The sequence below is a fragment of the Capra hircus genome, chromosome 22 (assembly GCF_001704415.2).
Source record: "Capra hircus breed San Clemente chromosome 22, ASM170441v1, whole genome shotgun sequence".
Taxonomy (NCBI): domain Eukaryota; kingdom Metazoa; phylum Chordata; class Mammalia; order Artiodactyla; family Bovidae; genus Capra; species Capra hircus.
The window spans coordinates 24,937,038-24,954,198 of NC_030829.1; the positions used below are offsets into that span (position 1 = coordinate 24,937,038).

Here is a 17,161-nt window from a genome sequence, read left to right on the forward strand (position 1 = left end):
CAACAACAACAGAGAAAAAAAAAAAACAACGAAACAGCCTTTGTCAGTTTCAACTCTGTCCTCACTAAATAAATCATGAACAAATACCAGTTCATAAGGGTAATAAATAATTAGACTGCCTGGGGATATATCCAAGTCTTCCTAGCTGCCTGCCTGTGGGAACCCATGTGTCCAGTTCCCATTCCTAGCATAAAGTCTATATGAATTTCTTTCAGATATGCCATGTTTTCTTGTATGGCTTCTCTTCCCTTCCACTGACCTATACATGCTTTTTATTCTGACACATGTTTAAAGAGAAGGTCTTCAATTTAGGTTATATTCAGCTGATAGCACTTACTTAGTTCTTGACTGTAATAGTCACAATATTTTAAAATTCGGCGCTTTTTTTTTCCCCTCTGTAGAACTATAGGTTCTATAAAGATCATTTTGATATTGACAGTTCTGTTTTCAGGGTTTAATACACAATAAGTATTCAATAAATGATGACTGAATGAAGAAACAAATGAATCAATGCCCATCACCCATAGACTTACAAAACTTTACTGTTTTACTTGATTCTTCCTCTCATCTCCTGTGTTTATACTGTTAAGGAAGTCTCAGGATGAAAGACGTCACTGAGTCCTTTATGGTGACAACTCCACTGGCTGACTGTCTCAGAATATCATCCTCAAACTGCTCTGTCTCAACATTTCCCACTATAGGGGCTCATTTCCCAGCTTCCCTTGAGGTCTGAGTGGACATGTGACAGGGTTCTAGCTAATTACATAAAAGGAGTTTGATGTAAGGACGCAGGGAAATTTTGCTTTTCTAATGATCGGGGCTGTCCCCTCTGTCTTCTTCGGGTTTCAGTATGGACTTGATTTCTGCAGGTACAGCACTCATCCTGGAGCCAGGAGGCTACAACCACGAGGAAAAAGTTTAAAGATCATCAAGTCACATTGCTCTTGCTCAGCTACCCACCCATACCCACCCTCCACGAAGTTCTTGTGCATGTGTGTATGCTAAGTCACTTCAGTCATGTCTGACCCTTTGGGACCCCATGGACTGTAGCCTGCCAGGCTTCTCTGTCTATGGGATTCTCCAGGCAAGAATACTGGAGGGTTTGCCATGCTCTCCTCTAGGGCCTCCTCCTGACCCTTGGATTGAACCCGCATTGGCAGAGAGATTCTTTAACACTAAGCCACCTAGAAAGTCTGAAGTTCTTGTTGAAATAAAATACCTCCTTGTTTAAGTCTGTAAATTGAGATTTTCTTTTCTTATTTGTAGCTGAAAACATTTCTAATAGATGCTTTTTGAGTTGTATTCAAAATCTCATGCTGAGATCAACTTTGGGGGAGCCACCTCTGGTTTGGTTTCACCCAATAGTGGGTTCCTCCAAGTCCTGATGTGTTACCACATCACCCAAAGCTGAGTAATAATTCTCACTTTGCATATTTTAGAAACTAATTTAGACATTTCTCATTATTTCAAGGAAAAGCAATTTCTAACTTACAGAAAAATTAGATTCATATTACATATAATCATAGCTTGCTAAAATGTCAGTTTGAATTTTTTGGCTATAAATGAATGACTTACCTAATACTCTCAATTCTGCATTTGCATAAATTATCTGATATTTGTTTTCTGCAGCACATTGGTAGATACCAGAATCTGACACATTCAGCATAGTTATGATGAGTGTCCCATTTTCTATTTGAATTCTTTCCTAATAAAAGAAAAGTCACATAAAATGCTAGTGCATTACTGTAAGCATGCTCTTAACATTTGTGTATATCTATGAGCTGCTGGGGTCTGAGACCTGTTGCTTATGAAACTGAAATTAATATACTTCAAGATTCTGGGCAGTTTTCTGGACTTCAAAAAACAATGGAAATGTTCTTAACATAATTTTAGTGGTTAGTTTATTTTATGTTGCCTCATTTCTTTTAAAATTGTCAGTTTTCTGCATAGAAGGTATGAGATGGTTGAATGGGAGCACTGACTCAATGGACATGAACATGATTAAATTCTGGAAGTTGGTGATGGACAGGGAGGCCTGCCTGCTGCAGTCCATGGAGTCTCAAAGAGTCAGACACAACTGAGCAACTGAATTTTATGCAGTATATAAAATAATTTGGAATACACTACCATTTCAATTTTTTCAGAAAGCATAGTCAACAATAATGTTAGACATGGATAGAGTGACTAGCAAATTTCCATGGTTTTCCATCATAAAGTCTTAAAAAATTAAAATATGATGATTCAATAATTTTCTAATTGAGTACGTAAGTTGAAGGAGCTAAATTCTTTTCTGCAGTGTACTATGAAGTATGTTTAAACATACTTAAACACACAAAGTCTGTTGCAGAGTCCCATTTTGGGTACAATTTTGAGTGTATAGAATAAAATAGTTTAGCAGGGTAAATATAACTTTAAATATTTCATGGTACCTATCACCATCCTCTAAAGATAGTAAAAGTAGGCTGGAGGACACACGGGAATGTTGTTTGCAAAAGGGATGAAGGAATTAAAGTCCAGTAAAGCTGAAACAAAGAGCGCATTCTATTCAGGTTCTAAACAACAGATGTTCTTTGTGTCTCTAACTGAGCCTGTAAGTGCAAAGTAGAGTGGTGAGCTGACACAATTATTAGGATAGTTTGATGGGAAAAATAAACTTGTCTCATTTTCTATATATTGTAAAGTGTGCTTTAATTTGAAAAATGTGGATAACTGCCTCAGTTTTCCACTTTTCTAGGTTTAGAGACAGCTATTAGCTTTCATAAAAACCAAGTTTCTGGATGATGACTGGGAGCTTAGGTTCTGAAATCAGGCACGTTATGCTTAGAATACCAATGCTAACGCTTACTAGCTGCTTTGTGACCTTGGACAAATAGACGTAAGCCCTCTGAAACAATTTTTTTTCACTATACAAATGATAATCATATCTTTCTCGTAAAATTGTCATGAGGATGACACTAGATAATGTGTGGAAAATATTTAACAAAGAGCCGGGCTCATATGAGAGTTCAGTGAATGTTGTTGATGATAATGATATCATCTGAATATGGATCAATCACTGACTAAGTGCAACTTTGTACAAGTTGTGTTTCCTACCCATAAATTTCTCATTTGAATAATGGGAATAATTGTAATCGTCACTTGAGTTTAAGTATTAAATAAATTAGGATATGTAAAGATTATACTACATTTCCTGGCACCTACTAAACATTCCAGAAACATTCATTGTTGCTGTTAGTAATAAAATTTCCCTAGCAGAGTAGGTGGAAGTTTAATAACACCATAGCTACTTACCTCTGGATTGAGGCGTTCACCATTCTTTAACCAGGTGTACCAAGGATCTGGCTTTCCACTGGCTTTGCATTCCCAAAATAAGCTGTCATAGATAGACAAGTATGTATTTTGGATTTTTTGTTCCCATTCTGGAGGGGCTGTTTCAAAAAGAGGCAAGAGCAACTATTTAGCAAATCAGTTAGCCAAAATATTATGCTGCATTTCAAGGACTATAGAAATCAGAAGGACAAAGTTACCTGGGTCTAGTAATACTGTACTCGTGATTTGAGGGAGGGGAAATGCAGGACCCCCAAAGTGGGACAATAGAAACTCTGTTGTAAATATCAGTGGACCTTTTGCATAAGACTGATATTTGCCATCTATCACTTTGCTACACCTGTATAACAATTTTGGAGCTGTGGGAACAAGCTAAATGATAATTCCATATTAGATATTAGTATATAGGTCAAGTTAGAAAACGTATATCAAATCTGAACCCTCTGTGGGCAAAAGGCCATTAACTATATTTAGATTGAACTAACTGAAATAATTGTATCTATATCCAATATAATTACAATTCAATAGTTTGAAGCATAAATCAGATATCAGCCTTATCACATTTTAGTAGGTTTTAATCAAGTTGTTTTTCCCTATGTATAAGTCTTGACAGGGAATGATAACTTTTAGAGTTGTATGTAGGTTAAGCATATAACTTTAATTCTAGGCATGAGTTTTCCAAACCTTATTTTCTAATCTGAGAAAGTTCAACATAGTTCTGAAGCAAAAAGCAACTGATACAATTGATGTTGAAATGCCATTTAAGTATAAGGTAGTATTATCCTTACTAACATTCATGGAAACAAGTGTGTATAAAATAAATTCTTTGAAATTATTATTTCTTCTATAATGATCATAGAAAACTTTCTAGATTTGCCATTTAATCCTTCTCCTTTGTTTAGGTCTGTTCTAGATATGTTGGAGTGGATGAGCTTCCTGTATAATTGTACTTAACTCTCCCTCCAAACTTTTGTAGAGGACTTTTTGTATAGGTGTTAGGTAATCTTATCAAAAAGCTGCTGTTCAGTTGCTTGATTTTGTCTATCTCTTTGAGACTCCATGGACTACAGCACTCCACTCTTCCCTGTCCACTAGCTCCCAGAGTTTACTCAAATTCATGTCCTTTGAGTTGGTGATGCTATCTACTCATCTCATCCTCTGATACCTTCTTCTCCTTCTGCCTTCAGTCTTTCCCAGCTTACAATGAGACATAGTTAGAAAATAGAGAAGCCTGATTTTGTACACAGAAAGTAGTCACATGTTTGTGTTTGTTTATGAGTGCTGGCCAAGGGTAAGTTCTCAGGAAAAGGGAGAATCAACAGGGAAGGAGTCAATGCAAGAATGAGTTATTGAGTTGACCACCAAGTGGCGCTAGTGGTAAAGAACCTGCCTACAAATGCAGGAGACATGAGATGCGGGTTCCATCCCTGGGTTGGGAAGATTCCCCGGAGGAGGGCATGACAACCCACTCAGTATTCTTGCCTGGAGAATTCCATGAACTGAGAAGCCTGGTGGGCTAGGATCCATAGGTTCACAAAGAGTCAGACACAACTGAGCACGCAGAGATGATTGTAACCCATCCTCTGTGAATGTATAAGGAATCTCTATAACTGCCTGCCCAGGAAAGAAAGAGGAAACCTTTATTCATTGGCTCTTGTCCACAGTCATTCAAGGGCAGTGCAGGTATTAACTGGAGAAGGCAATGGCAACCCACTCCAGTACTCTTGCCTGGAAAATCCCATAGACAGAGGAGCCTAGTAGGCTGCATACAGTCCATGGGGTCATGAAGAGTCGGAAACGACTGAGCTACTTCACTTTCACTTTTCACTTTCATGCACTGGAGAAGGAAATGGCAACCCACTCCAGTATTCTTGCCTGGAGAGTCCAGGGATGGGACTGATGGGCTGCCGTCTATGGGGTCGCACAGAGTCAGGCACGACTGACGTGACTTAGCAGCAGCAGGTATTAACTATTAGCACATTCAGGTTGTGTGTGCTTAAATTTTGAGTAGATTCTAGAAGGGGCCAAATAAAACTGGAGCAGGAAACAAGATGGGCTGTTGGGCCACCTGAGATGAGACTCTGACAGGCCACACCTGCAAAATACAGTGTCAGAGGAGGTCACCGCAGCAGTGGTGAGTAAGTGGTGCTGAGAGTCTTCGAAATGATATACAAGTATATCTGACTTTCAAGGCTTTTCCACTGTAACTTCTTGCACTGAAAGAGAAGTTCCTTCGGGGAGCTAGTCAAGGAGAAGAAGGAATCATGATGTCCTGTTATGGTGAAAAGTAAGCCAAGATGAACTCCTATGGAAATCAGGGCAACCTCCAGTTACATGACACGCTTTTCACAACCTTGAGGGATAATGGATGGCAATACTTAGAAGAACTGAGTGTATTGATTAAACTGAATCATGTTTCTATCTAATATTTTTCAAATTTATAGTTTGTAAATACTTGTTTAGAAATCTCCCTATTATACATTTGATCTGGGAGGAAAAATGAACACACACATAAAATCCACATAGCTTACAGGAGTTTCAGATTATATATATATGGTTTGTTGCTTAGTGCAATAGGAGTAACTTTAAGCTTTATTTGTTTTTTTTTTTTTAATGTGTACATTTTTTGGACGCTTAGGATTCCAAAGAATAAACTTTTAAGTCTACAACTACAGGTAGGTCCAACTAAGTCAGAACTACCTGGAAAAAAACAACAGTATTTCAAGTCTATCATACAGGCTTGGGTGTTATTACTTATTTCCCCCTCTCAATGGTTGTGTAATTGACTTAACTCCTCTGAATGTGCTCCATTATTTATAATGAAAATAATACTTTATAAACATAGTTTGGAGGTTGTGTATTTGTGCTCACTCAATCACGTCTGACTCTTTGTGACCCCATGGGTCACAAAGGACCCTAGCCTGCCAAGCTACTCCATCCATGGAATTTTCCAGGCAAGAATCCTGGAGTGGGTTGCCAGAGGAGGACCCAATATAAATGGATAGAATTCTGAAGTATAACTTAAGCACAGCAACATAATGGACTGAGAGACTCTTGAAATTTTCAGGTATTTTTCGATTCTCAAGAAATTGGATCAATTCGCTTCTCCTTTGGAGATATGTGTGCATGTGTGTGTGCTATGTTGCTTCAATTATGTCTGATCCTTTGCAACACTAATGGTCTGTAGCCCACCAGGCTTCTCTGTTGATGGGATTCTCCAGGCCAGAATATTGGAGTGGGTTGCCATGCCCTCCTCCAGGAGATCTTCCCTACTCAGAGATTGAACCGGGGTCTCTTATATCTCCTGCATTGGCAGGCAGATTCTTTTCCACTAGCACCACCTTGGAAGCCCTTTGGGAGCATATTGACAACTAAATAGGTGAACAAGAAGCATTATTTTGTCTTATTGACCAATTACCCATTATGCTCCCACAAAGACCATTTGTACTTCTTAAATGGCTAATTTGATTGTGATAATAGATCATGTGGGGCTTCCCTGGTAACTCAGTTGTAAAGAATCTGCCTGCACTGCAGGAGACCCCGGTTTGATTCCTGAGTTGGGAAGATCCGCTGGAGAAGGAACCCACTCCAGTATTCTTGGGACTCCCTCATGGCTCAGCTGGTAAAAAATCCACCTGCAATGTGGGAGATCTGGGTTTGATCCTTGGTTTGGGAAGATCCCCTGGAGAAGGGAATGGCTACCCACTCCAGTATTCTGGCCTGGAGAATTCCATGGACTGTATAGTCCACGGGATAGCAAAGAGTCGGACACGATGGAATGACTTTCACTTTCATTTCCATCGGTCTTATGAATAGACTTAGGTGACCAGGTTGAAGAGCTATGGTAGACTGGGCAGAATCTCATTTTAGAAGATTGTTCAAGGTTCTAATCTCAGATCTAGCAAACATTATTTGAGATCTTGTTCAATTCATCAAAGGTTAATTGCCTATAATATCACTGAAAATTATTTCTACACTTTATTGCTATAAAAATTATGTGAATTAATATTTGTAAAATCTTCTATGTAAGCTAGCAGTTGCTTTATTAATGTGAGAGAAAGTACTTTATTATTGATTTCCAGTTTATAGAGACATCAATTTTATGGTTAACTTTTTTTTATCTATATATTTGTCAGTTTAGTAGAAAAATGACATACCTATTAGCCAAAGCCTGTGTAATATTTTGCTGCTCCTAAAAAATCTCCCAGTTACAGCCTCACAATTTTATTTACAAAAGAATGCAAGAGTCCAGAGACTTTGGATTAAAAAATAGGAGCTATCAAAAGAATATATGTGTAAACTCAATTGACAGCTTCTGAAGTGACTCAGTGGTAAAGAATCTGCAGGCTGATGCAGGAAATGCAAGAGAGAACGGTTCAATCCCTGGATCAGGAGGACCTGTCAGGAGGAAATGGCAACCCACTCCAGTATTCTTCCTGGAGAATTCCATGGACAGAGGAGCCAGGCAGGCTACCTTCCATGGGATTACAAAGAGTTGGACAAGACTGGGTGGGTGACTGAGAACACATGTATAAACTTAATTAGCATTCCTTCTAGGTAATTACAATACCTTTGAAACTTTAGTTATTGAAATATATAGTTTTGTTTCCAATTACTTTATTACTGATTATAAATGTGTCACATAGAAACATGTCATACAGAAAATGACTTTTGGCCATAAATAAATACAGCTTTTAAAGTCCTCTAATACAGAAGACATGGAAGAACAGACTCGTTCCAAATAGGAAAAGGAGTACGTCAAGGCTGTATATTGTCACTCTGCTTATTTAACTTATATGCAGAGTACATCATGAGAAACGCTGGGCTAGAAGAAGCACAAGCTGGAATCAAGATTGCCGGGGGAAATATCAATAACCTCAGGTATGCAGATAACACCACCCTTATGGCAGAGAGTGAAGAGGAACTAAAAAGCCTCTTGATGCAAGTGAAAGAGGAGAGTGAAAAAGTTGGCTTAAAGCTCAACATTCAGAAAACGAAGATCATGGCATCTGGTCCCATCACTTCATGGGAAATAGATGGGGAAACAGTGGAAACAGTGTCAGACTTTATTTCTGGGGGCTCCAAACTCACTACAGATGGTGACTGCAGCCATGAAATTAAAAGACGCTTACTCTTTGGAAGGAAAGTTATGATCAACCTAGATAGCATATTCAAAAGCAGACATTACTTTGCCGACTAAGGTCCGTTTAGTCAAGGCTGTGGTTTTTCTAGTGGTCATGTATGGATGTGTGAGTTGGACTGTGAAGAAAGCTGAGTGCTGAAGAATTGATGCTTTTGAACTGTGGTGTTGGAGAAGACTCTTGAGAGTCCTTTGGACTGCAAGGAGATCCAACCAGTCCATTCTAAAGGACATCAGTCCTGGGTGTTCTTTGGAAGGAATGATGCTCAAGCTGAAACTCTAGTACTTTGGCCACCTCATGCAAGAGTTGACTTATTGGAAAAGACTGATGTTGGGAGGGATTGGGGGCAGGAGGAGAAGGGGACGACAGAGGATGAGATGGCTGGATGGCATCACTGACTTGATGGACATGAGTTTGAGTGAACTCTGGGAGTTGGTGATGGACAGGGAGGCCTGGCGTGCTGCAGTTCATGGGGTTTCAAGGAGTCTGACACGACTGAGTGACCAAACTGACCTGAGTACAGACATGTTAAATATAGCTAAGTTAAGAATATTTTAAAAGCAGCAAACATTTTGACAATCCTGAGGTATATTTTATGGTTTATTTGATGTCAAAAAAAAAAAAGTGAACTACATGCAAGTGTATATTTTGGCCTGGAGGAAAGAAGACACAAGGACAAACATTAGAAAATATATGTTTTTATCATCTCTCTTAAGTCCATGAGAGATTCTGATAACTGAGACAACTATATTTTTAAACGAAGTAATGAGTTTATTTTTCTCTTGTCTACATATATGTAGACAATCTTGGGAAACATAAACAAATACTGAAAACTACCATAAGTATTATGCTTCTCCTGTCATTTTCTCCTTTTGTAATTTCTGTTTGCGATTATCATTAAGATTGTCACAGGCTGCTGCTGAATTTATTAAGGGAAATATATTGAATTCCATTTTACTTTGTGTTATAAACTTCTATGGCTTTTAACACAACACTGCTCATCTTTCAAAGGAATTTATAATAAACAATAACATGCATAGACTATGCTGAAATTAAAGCCATATTTTAAAAATGGTCATTCCCATCGGCTAATCATTGACTTTGGCATCTTTACTTGGAAATGTGTCTTCTCTATTTCTCCTATGACACTTGCCCACAACATGCTAAACACTTTCACTATTTTCTATGAAGGATATCACCAAATATTTCATATACTTTTTGAAATTCTATTAGCTCACCATAGAAAATGAGTTGACCCTTTGCAAGGTTTCTTCCTCGAAGGTTACTTGCAATACACTCATAGAAGCCTTCATCTTCCTGTTGAAAGTTCGGGATTTCAAGGGTAGCTTGGGATTTGCTGAATTTGACTTTCCCCGGCAATGGGCTTCCATCCAACCTCCTCCAACTAATATCAGGGACGGGACTAAACAGTTATACCTCATTAGAATAGAAGATGGTTTAGTCTTTACGACAGCAGGATAAAATAAGAATTCCTTAAGCTTAACTCTCAAGGAAAAATATCAGTCAAATCTACTACATTGTGACTAGTTTTCAGATTACGCAGTCATTCAGCATTCACTCATCCAGCAATTTTAATGGTTTATTAAGTGCCTGCCATGAGCAAGTCACGGTAGTAAGATCAGGGAATAAATTGATGACTAAACCTGTTTTCTGTCCTCATGTTGCTCACCAGCTAGAGGGGAAAGCAGACAATAAACACAATATAAAAATCAGATTTGTAAATTGCAATAACTGAAACAGAGGAAAGAGCCTGCAGAGATAGTAACAGGATTGTATCAATTTAAATATGAAGGTCAGGAAATTCTGTGAGGATGTGATATTTAAGAGGAGGCAATTTCTTTCTGTGTTTACAGATTCTAAGACAAAAACTCAGATTCCTGTATAGCTAAATTGGCACTAATAGGTAACTGAAGACATACATGACTGGTGAGCTAGATTATCAAAAGAGATCAGTACTATATAACAGACCCGAATGAAATGGTAGTATAGGATCTGCTATCCTCAAAAGAATGTATTATTTATACACATTTTTTTAATGACATTAAAAAAAATCTTTGCATTGTACTTTGTCTCTTTTCAGAAAGAATGTGGAAACAATTCCTTTATTTTAGGAATTTAGCTTAATATGTTATATGCAATATATTTCATCTAATATGATTATCTTTTTAAGCAGCAAAAAAAATATATTTTATAATATATGAATCTAAGTGTCAAAAATAGAGATGAATTTAGAAATTCATGGTGAAGAAGGCCTTACTTTTACAGATATAAGAATGTAATGAAAATGTAGGCTATAAAGTTCTAACCAGAAAATATCCCCTAATAAACTAATCATTTGAAAAATCAACCCCAATCTATTAGCACTAACATCTTTCCTATTTTCAAGTAATTTTTCATTTCTTTATAGATTTTCAGGTGCTTAAATAATTTCTCTTATAAATGTTTTCAGCTTAATAATAGTAAAAATCATTTTGCAAAACCAAATTATAACCTCTATAGAAGATGCAGGACTTTTTCCAAGTCCTCAAAAATAATATAGGAGAACCTCCCAATCATATACAAAGTGGTTAACGAATAAAGATCTATAGAATCTGAGCTGTAAGAACTGCAGATAATTGGTGATGATTCACTAGAGGCTTCAAATTCACTAGAGGCTTTCAAAGCAACAAAATTGTGGAAGCCTCAAGAATTTTTCATTGGCCAGCAATGAGGATCCTGATGTGCGAATCACTGTGTAGAAAGTCATAAATATGCTCACACATATTTCACAGAAGGAATACTCACCAATCAATGTTTGATTTGTCTATTTTTCTCAGAATTAGCATACAGTGACAAATACAACTTGAATTTTAATTAAATACAAAAATCATAATTTAAATAAATTTTGTTTTTGTCCTTTGAAAAAGCCTTGACACTATAACTTTAGGTTGATACTGTAGTATAACAGCATATTCCTGCCAACAAGTAACCTCAGGTAGCTTGTTTTCTTATTCATTCATTTTATTAAATACAGAACTACAAGTTCTAAATAATTATTCCAAAACAAAGTTCTAAAAGAAAGTTTATTCACTGATAAAGATCTTCACCAAGTCTGAGGCAGTGTTATCCAATTTTTAAAAATAGATACTAAGTTTTCATGTTTACATGTGAGGTGGTGAGGATATAAATGCCTTTTATTTTCCCTTTTCTGCTTATCTCAATTTTTCCATTATTTTTCTACAATAAGGATGTATTACCCTCGTAATAGAAAAATTCTAAGAAAATTCATTTACAAAGAGAAAAATAAATAGAGGCTCTGATATTTATCTGAATCCATGATTCTTTATCTTTTTATGATAATGCATCTCTGAGGTTTATGCAAAATACATGCAAAACATTCAACTAAAAAAGGTTTTAACCTAAAACATTAAGAAAAAAAAATCACTAAAGGCTGAATATTTTCCAGTTGTTATATCATGTTCTTTATTTTAACTGTGAAGACAGGAGTCAATTTTTAACCTATTTATCTAAATCTCTGAACCAGTAATTGAACAGTATACTTTAATTACAATACCAACAGTAACGGACCTTTAAATACTTCTCAGTATGGTACTTCTATATAGCCATTAGACACACATAAAAATGATATTCTGTGAAAGTGAATGTTAGTGGCATATAAGACCAAAAACTGAGCAGTATAATCCTTGTGAAAAACTATGACTGTGAAATATATTTTAAGAACAATGCTCTATAAGGTCAAAATTATACTAGAAGGCAAAAAATATAAAACAGACATGATATTGAAGAGATATTTAAGCTTCTCACTTAAAGAACAACCTCTAGATAGATGCTTGTTTTTCTTACCTCAGTTACATTTAGAGTGATACACCTGGTCTAATAAACCACTCAACTATGGAGAAAGTTTAAGTTTTAGTGTACTGGTTTCTAACATAAGAGCTTCCAATTTTGAAGAAGGATTTAAGAATTAGACTCTTGTATTCTCAGTCTTCTCGGAGAAGGCAATGGCATCCCACTCCAGTACTCTTGCCTGGAAACTCCCATGGACGGAGGAGCCTGGTAGGCTGCAGTCCATGGGGTCGCTAAGAGTCGGACACGACTGAGCGACTTCCCTTTCACTTTTCACTTTCATGCATTGGAGAAGGAAATGGCAGGCCACTCCAGTGTTCTTGCCTGGAGAATCCCAGGGATGGCGGAGCCCAATGGGCTGCCATCTGTGGGGTCGCACAGAGTCGGACACGACTGAAGCGACGTAGCAGCGGCATTCTCAGTCTTAAAGCTCAACATTCAGAAAACGAAGATCATGGCATCCGGTCCCATCACCTCATGGGAAATAGATGGGGAAACAGTGGAAACAGTGTCAGACTTTATTTTGGGGGGCTCCAAAATCACTGCAAATGGTGACTGCAGCCATGAAATTAAAAGACGCTTACTCCTTGGAAGAAAAGTTATGATTAACCTAGATAGCATATTCAAAAGCAGAGACATTACTTTGCCAACAAAGGTCTGTCTAGTCAAGGCAATGGTTTTTCCAGTTGTCATGTATGGATGTGCGAGTTGGACTATGAAGAAGGCTGAGCGCCGAAGAATTGATGCTTTTGAACTGTGGTGTTGATGAAGACTCTTGAGAGTCCCTTGGACTGCAAGGAGATCCAACCAATCCATTCTAAAGGAGATCAGCCCTGGGTATTCTTTGGAAGGAATGATGCTAAAGTTCCAGTACTTTGGCCACCTCATGCGAAGAGTTGACTCATTGGAAAAGACTCTGATGCTGGGAGGGATTGGGGGCAGAAGGAGAAGGGGACGACAGAGGATGAGATGGCTGGATGGCATCACTAACTCGATGGACGTGAGTCTGAGTGAACTCCGGGAGTTGGTGATGGACAGGGAGGCCTGGCGTGCTGCGATTCATGGGGTCGCAAAGAGTCGGACACGGCTGAGAGACTAAACTGAACTGGACAGATTCTCAGTCTGCATTGGACATGTGTTTATTTTTGTGTGTGCATTTTTATTTTCTTTGGAAAACCCAGTGCTTCCTATCTTTAGTCCATTGGATTTGAATTGGATGGACCTCACCTCTGAGGACTTCCCAGGTGGCTCAGTGGTAATGAGTCTGTCTGTCAATGCAGGAGACACGGATTTTATCCCTGGATTGGGAAGATCCCCTGGAAAAGGAAATGGCAACCCACCCCAGTATCAACAGAGGAGCCTGACAGGTTGTATAGTCTATGGGATTGCAAAGAGTCAGACACAGCTAAGCATGCATGCATGCACATCTGGATGCAGGAGTGAGCACAAAACTCAGGTCTTGCCATTAGAAATTGGTGTATTGTGGCCACCATGGTGGGTCAACTATGGTAACTAAGACAACACAACCAGATCAATTCTGGGACTGCCTTTGAAAGAGCTATTAAAGACAGGATCTTTTGTCACTAGTTTTCCTCAGATGTTAGGATGTATACTTGGCAGTTCTAGGCAACAATTTCCAACGAACTGGAGACAGTGTGTATGAAAACCAAGGCTAACACAAAGAAAGGTAACTTGGAATTCTTCACTTGCCTATATTAAATAATGTCAACGCCAAAAAAAAAAAAAAAAACCTCAAATATATCTGTTAGTCAATAGTCATTTTTTTCCTTATGCCTGCTTGCATAGTTTTCCTTCTACTTTCATTTAAAAAAAAAAAAGACTTAAGAAATAAGCTGAATACCTGGGTTAAAAAGTTGTAAAGATATTTTCTACCTGTGTGATTGAATTATATAACATGGTATTAGTACATTTCTTTAGGATACTATATTTTACCCTCTGGATATTTTAGAATTCTCAGAGCAACTAAACTATCAAAAATAGTCACTCAAACATTTATTTTTTTTAATTGAGTCTTATCAAGTGCATTTTATGGCTGCATTTCATGTTAAAATTTTTAATGGGCGAAAAATCAAATTTTATATGATTTTGCAGGTACTAATTCAATGTTAAGGTTTTTTTCAGATTTGTTATGTCATTACAAAATATGAATGTCAGGAGCCTCTTGATTACTACTGATCATGTGTGCTATAGAGTCAGGGAGAATAACTGTAAAGCATAGATTATATAAAAATGCACATTTGTTTTAATGAAAAGTTCTCATTTAGTCTGGGCATGTCTTATGAAGACAGTAAATGATATAAATGATGTAGATTTTAAAAGAATGAACCACGTGACAGTGGCGACTTATGTTTTATTGGTACAAAGTAAGGATTATAACCAGGGAGACAGCATGTCTCTGAGAAACTGTTCCAAAGAGGTAGGGGAAAGATCAGTATACATGTGATTTTGGTGAAGGGAGAGTATGTTCAGTAAAGCACATATTTTTTGCAAAAGGCTTCTGCTAGTCATGAGGAGGAGTCATCATCATGATGAATTTTAGGGCTTTTCTAGATATCAGAGGATATAAGAATCAGGCTCATAAAATCAGCTCCTGAAAATATCTAACTATCTGAAGACCTATTCTGCCAGTTTTACCCAGAGCACAGGTTACCTCATTTTTGCTCTCTACCCTGAACTCCTTTCAGGGGATGTTGAAAGTCAGTAGCTACAACAACACATTATTTAATCCTTGTAGAGGTAGATGGCAAGTGCCAAAGGCAAGTGCCAGTTAGTACTTAACAATTAATTGCTTTAGATTTCACACCCTCTCTCTTTTCTGAAGCCATCCCAAGCGGACAGTGTGTGGGAAAAACTAAAGTCAACAAAAGATGAAATTATATTAGTAGTGAGTTCAATTTCAAATGTAAGCTAAATTTTCTAAGATATACCATTCTATGTAAGCAATGAAATACTAATACTTATATTAATATTAATAGCAAAGCTATTAGAATACTATATATAGAGTACAGAGCAGAGTGTAATTCTTAAACTTACCAGCTATATTTTATTGTACATTTATAAAATAAATTTTCTCATTTATAGAATAGAGCTTGCTGTGCTGTGATTAGTCACTCAGTCATGTCTGACTCTTTGCGATCTCATGGACTATAGCCCGCCAGACTCCTTTGCCCATGGGGATTCTCTAGGCCAGAATACTGGAGTGGGTTGCCCTGCCCTCCTTCAGGGGATCTTTCCAACCTAGGGATCAAACCCAGATCTCCCTCACTGTAGGCAGATTCTTTACTGTCTGAGCAACCAGGGAAGCCCAAGAATACAGGGTGGGTAGCTTATCCCTTCTCCAGGAGATCTTCTCAACCCAGGAATTTAACCAGGGTCTCCTGCTTTGCAGGCAGAATCTTTACCTGCTGAGCTACCCAGGAAGCTGAGAATAGGGCTTAATACTAGTATATATTTTGCAGGATTATAGTGAAGATTAAATAGTATTAATATACATCTCATACATTTAATATCATCTAAAACACATGAAAGAGTATTTTTGTATTAATGACTTTAAAAATAATTTTAAATTATTATTTTTATCATTTCAAAATAAGAATCCTAGCTTATGTTTATTTGTTTTCTATTCTCCTTCAAGAACTCTGTATGACTAGGCATTTAACATAAATTGATTTATGAATCATGCATAAACTAAAATCAGATCTCCATACTGTACATGAAATGGGTGCACAAGCACACATATATGTCTCTGGAAGTAAATGTCCTGCTTCTGCCTGTTTGATAGACTGACTGCTAAGGAGATAATTAATGCCTCTGATCATAGCCATCATGTTCATTTCCTTATCGTAGGAGCAGGGATCTCTCAAGTGAGCTATAGCATGCTTTGTTGTAAAATACTTTTTTTTTTTTTAACTTGACAAATCATCTAGGACCATTGTAGTAGGGAGGAAAGTAATTAGACAACTTTCGCCAAAGAGGAAAAAAAATGCTTTGTGAGAAAGCTAAGCATTTATTTATGAATAGCAATAACCATTAATTGAGTGCTTACTATGTTCCAGGCTTGTGACAGATGGTGTCCATATGTCATCTCAGTTTAATAATATTCAGCTGGAAGCTGCTAACAATCCTAATTACCTTTTTGAAATGGTACTCACGTTTAGACAGGTAATTTCTGCTAAATTATTACCTGCCAATTCTCTTCCACTTAGAGTTCCAGTACAAGCTAATTTATTGTGATCCACCTTCCAAGTCTGAGTTGCCACCCATTCATTTATTAGCACTAGGAGACTCCTTTTCCTTCTGTGGCTTCAACATTCTTTTTAAGACCTATCTAGCTTATCTGTGTTGATGGTATCAGTGATGCAATAGGCCCTGGCAGTTCATTTTAATTTAAAATAAGCGGTCTATTTAAAATCCACAGTTCATATATTAATGTATGAAGAATTCAATGGAACAGGGAGATCTTTGAAGGGTCTTCAGAATGAGGGTTCTTATTATACCACTTGAAGCTCTGTCATTAAAGGGTTAAGTCAAAATACATGATACCACCATCATCCTGTAACTTCAGGTATCAGCCATTTCTGGCAAAATTTCCCTTTCAGCTCCAAATCCACCCCCTACCCCCCCCACACACACACTTCTGTTTTTTTTAAAAAAAAAAAAAACTTAACAAATGCGGTCAAAATCCAGCTTGAATACAAATCTCAGAAAAGAAAACAAGTTTGAAGCAACTCTCTCATTCAGTTTCCTCACAGCACAAATGAGACATTCATGAACTGTGTATTTCAGAAAACTTTACAGAAACCTCT

The 17,161-nt window shown here is 37.4% G+C and overlaps 1 protein-coding gene across 1 annotated transcript in view; it reads right to left on the reverse strand.

Moving 5' to 3' along the window:
• The window catches only part of CNTN6 (contactin 6), a 324,176-nt gene that overhangs the window by 77,214 nt on the left and 229,801 nt on the right, over positions 1-17,161 (reverse strand). Inside the window, exons 8-10 of the mRNA XM_005695718.3 lie at positions 9,707-9,891; positions 3,292-3,428; positions 1,576-1,705 (exon numbers count right to left, since the gene is read on the reverse strand). Of these exons, the coding sequence (XP_005695775.2) occupies positions 1,576-1,705; positions 3,292-3,428; positions 9,707-9,891 (452 nt within the window). The remainder of the gene's footprint in view (positions 1-1,575; positions 1,706-3,291; positions 3,429-9,706; positions 9,892-17,161) is intronic.